At 41.3% G+C, this 14,447-nt stretch overlaps 1 protein-coding gene across 3 annotated transcripts; it reads left to right on the top strand.

Annotated features, from left to right (window-relative positions):
* On the top strand, nt 1-13,544 carry LAS1L (LAS1 like ribosome biogenesis factor). 3 transcript variants are annotated; one of them, XM_079318902.1, is made up of 13 exons: nt 1-237; nt 763-888; nt 1,075-1,144; nt 2,547-2,628; nt 3,735-3,932; nt 4,524-4,570; nt 4,949-5,058; nt 5,730-5,815; nt 6,725-6,940; nt 8,136-8,265; nt 8,850-9,229; nt 10,151-10,292; nt 12,789-13,175. In XM_079318902.1, exons 1-13 carry the CDS (start codon nt 41-43, stop codon nt 12,877-12,879), a joined length of 1,875 nt encoding a protein of 624 aa, XP_079175028.1. In that variant the 5' UTR covers nt 1-40; the 3' UTR covers nt 12,880-13,175. The 3 variants fall into 3 exon arrangements, with proteins under 3 accessions (XP_079175028.1, XP_079175027.1, XP_079175029.1); XM_079318901.1 differs by having other exon boundaries at nt 2-237; nt 6,725-6,948; nt 8,141-8,265; nt 12,789-13,544; XM_079318903.1 differs by having other exon boundaries at nt 28-160; nt 6,725-6,948; nt 8,141-8,265; nt 12,789-13,544.
* Nucleotides 13,545-14,447: the final 903 nt, after the last annotated feature.

Below are 14,447 nucleotides of genomic sequence, written 5' to 3' on the forward strand. Positions count from 1 at the left end.
CGGCCCGCGGGGAGGCGGAGCGAGGAGCGGCGCCGGCGGCATGGCGGCCGGAGCGGGCCCGGCCTGGAACCGCGGGCAGCCGGCCTCGTCCCCGGCCCGCAAGCGGCTGAAGCCGCTGCGGACGGTGGTGGCGTGGAGGGGCCGGGCGGAGTGGGACCAGGTGATGGTGGGGCTGTACTGCGGGGACAGCCGGCTGCAGCAGGACGCGCTGGACCGCGTCTCGGCGTGGAAGAGCCGGTACGGGCCGCGGGCGGGGAGCGCGATGCGGCTCTCGGGGCCGCCCCTCGGTCCGTGGACGCGGCTCCCGGGGACCCGAGCGCTGCTCCCGCGGAGCGGCTCCGCGGCCGGGGCTGTGCGGGCAGGCCGGCGGCGCAGCCGGGCCCGCCTCGCCGGGCTCCTTCACTGCCGAATGCTCCGGGCTCGTAGGGTGATGCCGAGAGCTCGGTGGCCCCATGGCAGAGGGAAGGCAGAAGCCCTGCATGCCCGCAGCTTCACGGGCTTATTTCTCGAGGCAGTGAGCATATCCGAGGCCCCTGAATTGCTGTAAAGCGTCTTGTGTGCGTGCTTAGTGTATCAGTAAGTGCTTAACAGTAACCATGTAACCACAATAGAAGCCTTCTGGAAAGAGCCTTTGGTGCTGTCTCAGTGTACCATTTCTTAGGCTTTTCTGTACCACAGAGCACAAAATGTAGTGGGAAAGTTGCCCTTTTCACATGAGTGTATTTGTGTGAGCCTCCTCATCTGGTTTTCCTTTGCCTCCAGGTACGGTCCAAAAATGCCTCTTGCAGTGGACTGCACAGCAGAACTGATTCGCTGTAAGGTCCTCGATTCATCTGGCAAATTGAAGTCACACGAGCTCATCCTCTCTTATGGGATGGCTCTTGTAAGGTAAGGGCTCTCAAGGCCCTTGTGCTTTGAGAAAGATCTGGAGAGATGTCATTATTCCACTGTCTGAGTTCACTTTGCATCTCTGGGACCACAGGGTTGTACTGCATATGGGGAGTTTGTCCCTGGAGTTCTGAGTTTCTCTACAGCTCTTGACAGTAATTTATCTTTTCTGTAACCTGCATGTAGATTTGTCAACTTGATCACGGAGAGAAAGCAGAAGATGGTCAGCGTTCCTCTGAGGCAATTAGCCAGAGAGGTAACTATTTAATAAGAGTTGCTTGATAATTTACATCTATACAGAAAGCATATGCATGGGTTATTAGCAACACTGAGTGGATGAAATTGTGGGTTGTCATTCTTTTGTAACCAAAATAACAGATAGAGATGCTTGTTTATTCCAGGTGCAAAGTTTTAAACAGGTTTATTGCAGCTGGATCTAAAATTTTGTTCTTTGGAGTCACAATAAGAGTAACAAAGGCTGATGATCATTAAAGGTTTTTGAATCACATGTGATCAAAAGTCTTGATTTACATAGGTAGTCCCACCTGACATACTGTCATACATTTTTCTTTCTTAGCTACTGAGATAGGAAAAAGCTAAATCTATGGTTTACAAATCCTAGTCTTTGACAAGCAAGCTATACATGAAAAAGCACTCACATTTGCAGCTATTTTCATCTCATGTCTCTTTCTTTAGATGAGCTATTCCACTTGTGTGTGAAGGAGGAAAGGTTCAAGCTGTAATTTTAGTAGCAGGACCAGCTTGAGTCCTTTTACTGCCAGCTGCACTGAGCATCATACTTGAGACTAAACAAGTTTTGACAGTGAAGGACAGACAGTATTTGAGACTCCTCTGTATAGATTTGGGCCTCTATGTAAGAATGATTAATTGATATTTATTTTTTTCCTGGGTTTTTAGAAAAGTTCTGCTTCTTACTTTTTGATCAACCTTAAAAGCAAAGATCTTGCGTAGCTAAAGGTAGTTGTCCTCAGGAAAGTTGCAAAAAACTGCATGCAAATTACCTGGTAAATTTCAGTGTTATATTATTTGTATCTTTGATATATAGTTATCCACAATGTCTCATCCATTTAAATATAGTTTAACTACTTCTCAGTATCATTAAATCACATGTAACACTTCTGTCTAAAAAGAAATCTCTTGTTACACATAACACTGAAGAACTTAAACTGTAAAATGCAAGTATGTATGAACCCTAGACCACAGAAGGAGTGGCATCAGAGAGCTGGGAGATACTGGTTCACTCTTGAAGTGGGAAGCAGGGGAGCTACAGTTCAGGAATGGCCAGGAAGGTGCTGTGCCAATGGAACTACAGTTCAGGAATGGCCAGGAAGGTGCTGTGCCAATGGAACTACAGTTCAGGAATGGCCAGGAAGGTGCTGTTCCAATGGAACTACAGTTCAGGAATGGCCAGGAAGGTTCTGTGCCAATGGAACTACAGTTCAGGAATGGCCAGGAAGGTGCTGTTCCAATGGAACTACAGTTCAGGAATGGCCAGGAAGGTGCTGTTCCAATGGAACTACAGCGCAGCAATGGCCAGGAGGGTACTGTTCCCACCTGGCAGAGGCTCTGTGCAGCTTTGCAGGGCTGCCTGCAGGTGTGGCCTGATGCAGAGGGGTCACTTGTGGCTGTTGTTGCAGGTGAACATCCCCGTGTGGGTCGTGGATCTCCGCCACGAGCTGACGCACGGGAAGCTGCCGCGGCTGGCCCTGTGCCGCAAGGGTGAGTGAGTGAGTGCCACCAGCAGCTGCACGGGGAGGGCTGGCCTCAGGCACCTTGGGGTGGCAATATCAGTGCTGCAGGTCCTGAGGGGAGCACCCCTGCCTCTGTTTTGGGGTGCTGCAGGTCCTGAGGGGAGCACCCCTGCCTTCGTTTTGGGGTGCTGCAGGACATGCAGCGTGCTTATCCTGGCAGGGAGAGTTGTGGTGTCAGACACTGACAGGATTTGCCATTGCCCTGTCAGGATAGCTGAGCTGTGTCCAGTGGCTTCAGGTTGTGCTTCCTTACAGGGCAAATATTCAGATGTTTCAGATGTTTTCTGCTGTCCCTAGAAAAATTACTTGAAACAACAGCTTATTGCAACAGTTTGATGCTTTTTCTTTTTTACAGCACAGGAAGTTCATTTTGGGGAAATAGGTGAAAGCTTTTCCTGATGTTTTAGTGATACCTAAGACTCTCAAGATTTCCCATTTAGGGAGAAATGTGGATGCTGCAAGCCCAAGTGAATGACCAACTCATAGCAATTGAAAAGATTCCTGGGAATTTTGGGTTAAGATTTGAGAATCCAATTACATAATCTTCAGCGTGGTCTTTAGATTGAATTGGGAAAATAATGATGGAAGGCATTTTCTTCCCATTCTGTCTAATGTATGTATAGTGTAGTCCCTGCACAAAAAAATTTGTTATTATTGTAGATGCTGTGTTGACCATGGTGGTGCTAAAGTACTGACTCATTTTCTCATCAGAATACCACTGCAGGGACCTAGCTGCTGCTTCAATTTGACCTAGCTTGAGCAAGGTGCAGTGCTATAGCAGTGTCCAACCTTTTGGGCTTTTTCCCTCCCAAAAGAATGATGGGTGGTTACCATGCCTGTGATACTGGATTTTTTTTTTCCTAGTTTCTTTCTGGAGGTTGGTTTTGGTTTGGTTTTGGGGGATTTATTTGTTTATTCACATTTTCATTAATGGAATTTTTTGTGTTTTCAGGATTCCTAGCTGTTTTAATAGTATTTATTTTCATAATACAAGTTAGCAATATGCCCCCTGTTATTTTTTGCTGTAACAAAGAAATCCTCATTGAGAAGATAACATTTTCTGTTCTCCTTTAGGTTGTGATGTTGTGCTGGACTGGCTACGAAGGAAATATTGGAACCGTCAGCTGGGAAATAACTTGTGTGAAGAAGATCAGGATGAGGATGAGGAAGAAGAGCAGGAAGAGGTGGAAGCAAATGCAGAGTTGGACAATGATGCATGGGAGATTCAAACCCCACAGCATGAGGCCTGTCAGAAACACAAGGAATTCCATGGCAGGTGTTCCTAGAACAGTAGCTGATGCAAGGATTAGACATGCTAGAGAAAGCAGATTAAATGTATAATATTCCAGCATAAAGATGTACCTTCAGCTCAGGTTTTGGGATTCCCCTTTGGGTCCTGGTGGATTCCTGGGGTTGCCTGACTGGTTTGGTAGTATTTCTCCAAATTTTTAGCACTTTGGTTTGTGAATAGTTTTAGCACTGTTGCAATTGATGCAAAATGCAAGTATAAGGAATATAAATATGCATCAGAACATAAACTGCATATGGGAGCAATTTCTTTCTACACTGATCTATTTAGGAATTTGTTTTGGAGCTGTCTGGTATTATCCAACCTATCTGTCTTTGGCTATTGGTAGTGATAAAATATGGAAATTGTCATTTAGCCTTTGAGAAAATTTATATTGCTGAAAAAATCTGAGAGTTTTGGGAGTCTTCAGTGTGTTGTCTGAGCAGAATTGCTGCTTCATTTGACTGATGCCTTCTTGAGTGTAAATTTAGCAAAATTAAGCAGCTTCCTTAGATACAAAATTCCCTTACATAGTTGATCTTCTGCTTAAATGATGTATCTATGTTTGTTTCTAGAAAAAGTCAGAGATGTTCTGATGTCTTACAAGAATGAGCAGTGCCGGGTAAGTGTGCTCTGATCAGCACTTTCATTAATTCTCTTTTCTTTCTTGGGCAAAATGTTTTATCTTTCTTGCTGCCCTGGTTAATTCTTTGCTCAGGTCTATCTGCTAGTGTTGTCATACATGGCTTGCCAGAAGAAAACTTCATTACAGAGAACAAGCAATTTGAGCTGTGACAGTTCCTAATGTGGGCACTTTGTTCAGGTTTATAAAGGAGATCTGTACTTACTGGAGATTCCAAGAAAGGGGAACATTGGTTAACTTTTCCAAGTGCTGGTGATAAGTACATGTGGCATGTGCATCTCCTTGTCATAGCAGTAATGTCTGTGTGTTTGCCATGGGAGTATATTTTGTAAATGCTTGAATTTTTCCTTCACTCAGGTTATGCAGTCTATGCCATCTCTTTCAAAGTCTCGAGAACTGTGGTCTGATTCCTCTTCAGAAGTGGACTGGATTTTGGCTCAGATCAAAGACCTGATGCAGGAAAACAGGTATGTTTCTATAAAGAACTGAGGTGAAAGGTATGGTGCTGAATTTGCTGTAGACATGTTAAGCTGCCTTTTCATAGTAGCTGATCATGGAGAAAGCAGTCAGTTGATTTCCTCAGCATCTTTGAGGACTGAGTTGTTGATCTTTGCTAATGAGAAATGGTCCTTGTGCCACATGGTCTCCAAGGTGTTGTCCCAGACTTAGCAATGCAGCATCTTCAATGTCTTCAAAAGCTCCCACCAACCCTGTAGAGATTTTGATTTCACAGTAACCCTTAGAATTCTTAAAAATTGCAGGGCAATACTTGGCATTTTCTGTTGTTACTTGGCATGTTCTATTACTACAGAGCCTCCAGGACCTAGTGTATTGAGACTTCCTAATCACCATATAAATTTGCATGGAGATCTTGACCTGCTTTGAGAAATCTAATCAGTGTAACTGCAGAGGGGAGAGAGTATCATGTTACAGATGGGAGCTATAACTCCTGATGTTTTGAATATGAATATATATGCCATACAAGAACAGCATTAGCAGGTCTGTTGTTCAATCAAAAAATTCTCCATTCCCTCCTCACAGTCTCAGGTATTTAGCAGTCAAACTTGTTTCAAGACAGTGCAAGTAGTGTTTTGATACATAAAGGAATAATTGGCAGTAATAAATCTCTCTGCTCTAGGGAGACAGTGGCTGAAGCTCTTCTCAGTGATGGCTTTCTCATCCCAAAGATGGATTGTCTGAAGATGCTGAATATAAAGTATGAAGGTGAGTGTATTATGAATCACCCAGGTAGAAAAAGCATAGCTAGTGTTATGACCAAATCTGGTTGTTTTTTTTTTTTTCTCATTGTATTGAAATCTGTAATTGGCTGCATATTTTTTTTAATATCTGGATCCTTAAACATCTTTTGCCCTGTTCTCCAGAGCCCATTATGGCCATGCTTAGCTATTGCTTTTACATAAATCTCTTGGGATGGGAGGATATCTCTTCAGCACTGAGTATCTAGGCAAAATATCTTTCAAACCTTGCATCTCTACCCTTTTCTGCAATAGTTGCTTATTTCAGGAACTCCTACTAGTCCCTCTTCTACATTGAAAATTTGAAGCAAATCTAAATGGGTGGGGTTTTTTGAACCTCATTCATGAATTTCATCTTAGTTCCAAGCTGCTGTCCAGATGTGTGGAGTTGCATTTATTGTTTGCAAGAGGACTAGGCACCTAGAGGGAATGAAAATAAATAAATTCCCTATTTCACAGCCAAAGAACTTTCCAAAAAAGATTCTCAAATTTCCATGACTATATTACAGTAGAAAAACTTAAAAGCTTTTTGATTATATGTTACTTTGTTCAATGAACCTTCTCTTTGCAGTATTTTTTAAATTATTTTCTTAATTATGTGTGAAATAAGCTAAAATTGGAAAGGGATTAGCAAAACAGATCTTCCTGTGTTAATAATTTCCTTGTGCTGATTATCAAATTGCTACTTATTTTACTTGCCTAGCATAAAAAAAATAATAGTTTCAGGTTCAGTGAGGACTTCAGGAAATATCCAGCAATCAGGGATGTGAGAACAAACCTCTTTAGTTTGGAGCAAATGTCACACCTGTATTTCATTAAAAATTTACAAAGCACTAATTTCTGGCTTCTCTGTTTTGTTTTTTTTTTCTTATTGCAGCAAATAAAGAGGTATGGCAATTCAAAGTTCCCCCAGCATTTTACTGCTTTTGGCAGCCTTTGCTGTCAGGCCTCCTTTCACGAAGTTTTACACAGATCCTAATAGAGAAAATGTTTATAGAATTGAAGGGATGTTCTGACTCTTCAGAACTCCGGGCTCAGTTCTTGATCAACTGGATTTCTGAGTTGCTGAATGGCATTGCCAAAATAAATACTGGTGAGTGTGTCTGAAATTTGTGTTCAAAAAAGCGTAAGAGTTTCTTTTGTACTAGTGTGAAACTATACTAGTAAAGTGGTGGGATCTTCATGCCTAAAGTGCAGTAGTACATTTTGTCATGTGAACATAAAGCTTTTATTGTTGCATTTCTTAGACTTTTCATCCTGCAGCTTGTGCATGTCATGTATTTCTTAGCAAAAAATTGAAATTGTTACTGATAAGTTTGCTGCAGCCTCCTCAAGATAGGAAGAGCAAATCTCTCACAGGAAGGATCTGCCCTTAAGTGTTAATTTCTACAGGTATCAATACTTGTAGGAAATCTTATGTGCTATCTGCAGCATTCTTATGTGGTGTGTTATGATATCCCTGGTCCCAGTTCTCTTCTCCCTTAACAGAAGCCTGCCTTTGTAAGATACTAAATAGTGCTGCTGTCCTTTATTGATTATCACAGGATTTTTATGCCTTCTAAAGTTATACACAAGTAATAAGTAATATTTTGTTTTCAATTCCTGACTCTTTGAACTGTTAAAATTGGCAGACTGTATGTTTCATTCCATATGGGTACTAAAGGGCCCTAATTATTCAGAGTGTCACAGATTTCTGCTAACAGGATTTTCATACTGTGACATACTCCATCCTTGCAGAAGTTTGCACCCCTTAATTTTGGTGTCTCTTCTGTCCTCTCATGGTCTGGCTCAGAGTGCACAAAGATTCTGGCAGGATCTCAGTCATAGGTTAAGATTTGGTGCTTTCAGTCACTGCTGAGCATATCTGTGATGTACCAAGATCCCTGAATGCTGCTGTTCCCAGCTGTTAAATCTACTGCTTGCAGAGCTAGCTGGAATGACACTGAGTCCCAGATACAGCACACTGCATTTATTTAGGATAATACTGTTCAAACACTGTTCTTGTGGCTTTCCTGTCTGGGTGAGGTGCAGAGGGCCAGCTTGGGAATGCCTGCACTGTTTTGTCTGGTGAAGCTGAGCTGTGTGTTGTCAAGTCCTTTATAACAACCTTGATGTATTTGGTTGGTACCTCTGGAAATGCACTTGGGTTAAAATTAGAGGATTACCTTATTAGAGGATGTGTTAAAAATTAAAATTAGCTTATTAGAGGATGTAAAAATGCAGAGGGATGAAGGGTGTATTTTTGATGAGTTTTGAGCACCCTGTTGTTTTCCTTATCTTCTTTGAAGGGAAGAAACAGTGTAACAAGCAGGTGTCTGTGAGGGAACTGTTCCTCCATAAAACTCCTTTGCAGTGGATGAAACTGATTGACAGTTGCTTGCAAGCTCCCTGCTGGGCAACCCCACATCTTCTTCAGCTGTAAGTTTGATGCTGTGACCTAGAAAAGGAGCAGCAAACAGTGCTTTGTAACAGCTTTGGTTCCCTAGTGATATGCTGAGCTATAGCTGTGTTCCCTTGCCTTTCTTGTAAAAATTGTAGCAGGTGCATATAAAGCCATGTTTGCTGCTATTCATCTCCCCATTGAGTACACACAAGAGAAGAAGGAAAAGAATTTTAAACAGTTGCACCTTCCAAATGAAAGCAGAGGTTATCTGGGGAGGTATTTAAAGAAGCATCCTGTTCAGAAGCAAAGTGACTTGGTAGAGATGAGACCCTATTCAGGTCTCGTAGGATAGGAATTTACCACAACTCTTAACTTCTATACATGAAAACAGCAAAGCAGAATTCAGTTAGAAGTACCCCAAGTCCTTCATTTTAATCACAAGGACAGAGTATTCTAGCATCCACTGACCAGGGAATAATCATATTTTGCCTGCTAGATGAGCTGTGTGAGTCACTTGTCCTGGAGAAAACAAACACTTAAAAGCAAAAAATGCTCCAGATAAAGATTTATCAACCCTTTTAAGTCTTTTTCTTTTTCCATTGTCCTTTTTCCTTCCTAGGATCCTCACAACCATGAGACCTCGCCTGTCACGTTCCTCTCGGAAGAACCTTCTCTATCTTGCTTCCATTTACACAGAAGGAGGTGCCCCTTTGTCCAGTCCAGGCCTCTCTTCAGATGGCAGTGAACAGCCAATTTATACTCTAGAGAGCTTACAGTGGAGAGCCAGGCAAGAAAATCAGGTTAAAAATCAAGGGCAGACTGTAGAGAAACAAGAAGATGTGCCAGAGAGAGACAATGGTGTAGAGGAAGTGGAAGAGGAAGAAGAAGAAATGGTGACTGAAACAAATCCTTTGGAAGGACTTGCTCATCCTGGTACCATGGTGGCCATTGCTGAGAAAAGGGCAGCACTGCAAGGGTCTGCCTGGCAGATCACTGCAGGTAAAAAGTGACTCTAAGACCTAGACACGACCAATGTTAATTGAAATGCAAAGACATCTCAGCCCTTTGGGCCTGGCTACAACTAAATTCTGCTTCAAAGTCATCTAAATGCCAAATGACTGAAAAATATGGGTTTCCCAGTGTTTTGTTTATGTTCAGGAGTCATTTCACTTAAGCCAGTAAAATACTGTGTGTTTTTCAGGAGCATGCTATTACTGTATTACTTTTTTTTTTTTAATTTGGTTTTTCCAAACTGTTTAAAATTCCAGTGTATCCAGTTGATGGGGCACCATATATGCTAGCTGTGGATGGTGAAGAAAATATGGATGTTTCTTGGACTTCTGTTTGTCTGACTTGGGGGTATTTAAAGCACAGTTTGTCTGTGAATCTGAGTCCCATGCTATGGGAAAATAGTTGTTATTACATGGTGGCAAACAAATGAAAAAGCAAGACAGGTTTTTATATGGAATTAACAATATATCAAGTGTTTTGTTAGCTTTGTTGCAGTAGCTGCACTTTCTCATTGAGGCTGGAGGTCTCTGTAGCTAAGAATTTTGGATGAGTCATAGAGGGACTCAGACACAGGAGGAGGAAGTTGGTGGAGAGGAGTTGGAGTCAAAATGACATTTAAAGGAAAAAAAGCAGCCACTAGAAGACTGAACTCTTGTACTTAATTCACTGGGAAATTTTCTCAAGAAAAAAAAAAAGACATCTGAGGTATGCTGATGTGAACAGCTTGGTAGAACTTGGTGTTTTGAGAACAGAAGCAAAATTATCCTCTGCTTCTGTGACATTGGTTCAGGTCATTTGCTGAATGGCAGAGTTGCAGAAGCCAGTGTTTGTGGACTTGGGGAGGGTGATCTTGTGTTTCAGAAATCTCTTTGGGAAACTCAAACTTATTTTTGTTCTGTTTTTATCTAGATGAAGTCCGATGGAAAGACTTTCCTCTTGGGAAACTGCCAGGTCAGACAGATGACCCCGATGGTCTCATGTTGGATAATTATTCTATGATGTCTCTGCTTGATCAGCCAGTGAGGGATGAGTGGAAATCTCTCAATACAAAGTGAGTAATGGTGTGGGTGGGACTTTGCCCTTGAACCATGAAATGCATTTCTCTCTCTGTGCCTTTTACCATGTGAAAAATTAGGGCTGAGATTTCCTTTTTACTTTTATTTAAATAGTTTGACCCAACCCAAATGTCTACTGTTGTCTCTAAACCTAACCCTAATGGTATCCTTTGAGGATTTCATCTTCTAATATTGCTATCTTCACTCCTCCTGCTCTTTGTTAAAGGAAACCATTCCAAGGATTATAAAATGCTGCTGTTGAGCAGGTATCAGCACAGCCTCAGCAGGCTTGAAAATTGAAGTTTCTATTTCCTGGGGCTTTGATCTTCAATATGTTGGCAATGCCCAGTGACCTTTTAGAGCTGTAGCTAGTAATTTAGAGCTGCAGATCTGACCTCAGTAAAGAAACAGATTGTCCTGGGAATAATGAGGGCATTCTATCAAGCATTAGTCAGATCACCTTTGTTACTAAATGAAGCTTATCCAGTTAAAGCATCCCATTGAAGGTTTTAATAGGGTCATTATTTCACATTTTGAAGTCATAGAACTTGAATGCTGTAAGCTGTCAAATCAGTTTCATCACATACATGTAAATCTATCTCCTATTATTTTAATCCAAGGAATGCTGCAGAATATAAATGAATTATAGTTATTTTCCTTAACACTTGATTGGGCAACTTTCTAGTCACTGATTCTTTTCTGTGGTTGGTGGGCCCAATCTAATAGCAGTGTGAAGAACTGAGAATCATACAGCCTGGGGTATTTCATTGAGAAGAAATATTGCACATATTCATATTTTCACATATTCAGACTTGTGTTCAGATTCCAAGCTTCCAGTTTCAAATCTGACAAGAGAAGGGCTTCTATTTTTCTCCATCCTTTTGATCATCCTCCCTGGCATCAAATTATTGACCTTCCCTTATTGGTAACATTCTGTTCCTTTGGTGGGAGATACCCTAGATTGCATTTTGAAATATGATTTAGTCATGGTGAGGACTGATAGTATATTAATTGCAGACTAAAAAGCTACAAGTCACATTAGTAAATTTCAGGCTGTTTTTTGAACAGTGTAATTTTTCATGCAGCTCATATTACTAGAAAATCTCATGTAGAAAATGAAAAAGCACATACCTGGCCAAAAGTAACATGTTTCTGCATTTCCTTGTGTGGGGAAAGGGGCAGACAGTTTGTTCCACTCAGATTACAGCCTGGCAGGATGCCAAGGAAAAAAAAAATCTTAGAAACATGGGGAAAACCTGTTGCTATCACAAACAGAAAGGAGCAAAAGTTAATTTATTCCTGTAGCTGTGCCAGGTTTCATCAGGAGTGCTACAGTGGCAGCTTATCCATTATTCCTATTTCCCTTGCATAGCAGCTTCTCCATTTGCTCAAGGACATGTGATATTAGGAAGGTGATCTGACTTCCCCAAGGCAGAGGGAAGAAGATTTTCTTGACTTGCTTGTTTTCTTCTGTGTAGAAACCTTGTCCTTTGTCTTGTAGTTATGTGGGTTTTTTGCTTCTCCCATCAAAGGTGTTTGTATGGCCTGTTCCAACAGGAGTATTTGCTATTTACTTTTTTGGTATTGCCCTCTAAGTTCTCTGTCTGCAGAGAACTGTTCTGCCAGGTTCATAAGGGAAATTCTAAAGGATAGTGTGAGAAATTGTGAAAACTTGATGTTTTACTTTGAAAATATCTGTGAAATGCTTGAAAAAAGCATCTGCAGCATAGGCAATGGGACACACCCTTTCTAAAAGCAATGCCCTTCCTTCTTTGTCTTTCTGCAATTCCTTCCTCCCAAAAGATTGTATTCATTTTTTGGTGGGTTTTTTGGTTTATGCTGTGCATGTTTTTTATCAAAATTCATGTTGAGTGTTGCTGAGGCAATCTCTGAAGCTTTGGATAGCTGCTGTCATCCCTCAGGCAGGTGGTTTGGGTTTTGTGATAAGCACATATGCTTTTTATTGGCTCCTATTGTCAGTTTAACCTGATAACAGGAGCAAATTTGGCAAATAATGACCTCTTGGAGAGTTTTCTGAGGGTGAAGTTGCTGACATGCTGTTGCTTTAGGGGTTGCATCCTTGACTGTCTCTGTAAGTCCCATGATTCATTCCAAAGCCATAGAAATGGGTAATATTGTAAGGTTTGTAACTTGTGAGAGGCTGTTCTCACATCAGTTGTTTGCTGTGTTAGCATTTCACCTGAGCTTGTATTCCTTGCTGCAAAGGACAGATGAAGGTTCAGATGAGATTTGTTCTCTGGTTATTTTTGCAGTCAATTCTCCCTCACAGTTGTTAGTACCTGGTCAACTTTCTTTTAGTTTGTACCTTTGATGTGTCAGGACTATTGATTAAAACTGAGGAACATCTCAGCAGATTTTTCAGAGCTAAAAATGAGAAATGTTTTTGAAATAAAGTGCTATCAAAATTACTTTGGTGACATGAGCTTCCAAATCAGGCCAATGCTAATGTGCTTTTTTTCTCTTCCTCACAGCTCTGCAGAATTGAATAGTCCCATGACAGGAGGATTGTTATGGACCCAGAATGACTTCCATAAAATAAAAAGTGGCCTTCAACTTTTCTGAGACAGCAGCAGAGTGCTCTGTGACTTTTAGTATTGCACAAGTAAAGAGGCATAGAAGATACAGTAATGGTGGTGAGAAAACAGTCACTCCAGGAGAAGTTGTTGTTGCTGATTTGATTTTTACCATGTAAAGTCAATGTTTTATACAGGTGCTGTGTTTTAAGTTGCATGTACAGTAACCATTGTCTTGCTTAACAAGTTTGAAGTTTGTCAAATACAGTTAAGAGTACTTTGGAATCCCTCCATATTCCTTAACTTTTTCATAAATAAATAACAGCTGACTGAAGGCAAACCTTGCTCCTGAATGCTGTTTCTCAATTTTCACTCTGAAAAGTGTGCTCTGGTCCTCATTGCTGAGACTATTGAGCCCTTCTTATTCCAGTGATGCTGATACTGTCCTGGGGGAGTGACTGTGCCAGGATAAGATTGTGCTGCAGTTTTCACCTGTCTGCAATTTGACATGAAGCTTCAGGGACCAATCCTAGCTCGAGCATGGCTGAATGCACTGTGACACATAAATACCTTTGAAATGTTTTTGTCACGATGTTTTTTCAAGTGATAGTCCTTCAAGTCACTACTGTCTCTTTTTGATTGAAGTGTTTTGCTTTATGTTACTTCTCCTCATGATTTTGCTGATATTCATAACCAATACTGTGGTGTTTGCTGAGAGCTGGTATGATTACTGCAGAAATGGACTGAACAAGTACCTTGCTAGAAAGTTGTGGAGAAAAATGGCTTCCAGATAGTTCTTCCTAAATTCAGTTTTCTTTACCTGTATTAGAGGTTATTGGAACTTAAGAGGCTTCTGCAGTTACCTGGCAAAAGCCCAGGAGTTTATTTATTGCAGGACTCCTGTAATAATTTGTTACAGTGCATCTGCTAGAGGGTAAAAGAGAGGCTTTCTCTGAGTCCATCTAGAAATGTTATAACAGTCAGTAGGAAGGGATATAAAAAGGGATGTACAACTTTAGCAGCACATTGCATGAGGTTGAAATGCATGGTTGGAACAGCAGCTTCATGGATGCTTTGGACTGGCTCTGAAGTAAAGCCTGAGCTAGATGTCCAGAATGGAAGTATTATTTCTTCCTTCCTCCTTCTTTAGTTTTTTGTTATCCTGCTCTGCTGCAGTTGCTTGTTGCCACACATCCAGAAATGGAACATATGTTATATATTTTCTTCTGTAAAACCAAACACTGCCAATGCAAAAGGAAATGAACTTTCTGTTATGAGGGATTTTTCATGGAAAAAATCATCCCCTTTCAAGTATTTTTAGAAATACTTTTACCCAGTAGTTAATTAGGCTTATTTATGAAACTGAGTGAAAGGGGTTTGTTTCTCTATTACTGCATTTAGCTGAGTATGAAATTACTTTAATTAAAATGCTGTATTTTGTATTGCAAACAAGCATAACAGTTCAAATAGGGATGTGTGGTGCTGGCACATACTGTACCATCTGTAGCTTTTTTTTCCTCCTTGGAGGAAGTGCACTTGGTAAAATCATGTGCTGCTGCTACGACAATACATACCTTGATCAGCTGTAGTTACTGCCCTGTGTCTGTCATTACCCCA

Source organism: Erithacus rubecula, assembly GCF_903797595.1.
Source record: "Erithacus rubecula genome assembly, chromosome: 15".
Taxonomy (NCBI): Eukaryota; Metazoa; Chordata; class Aves; order Passeriformes; family Muscicapidae; genus Erithacus; species Erithacus rubecula.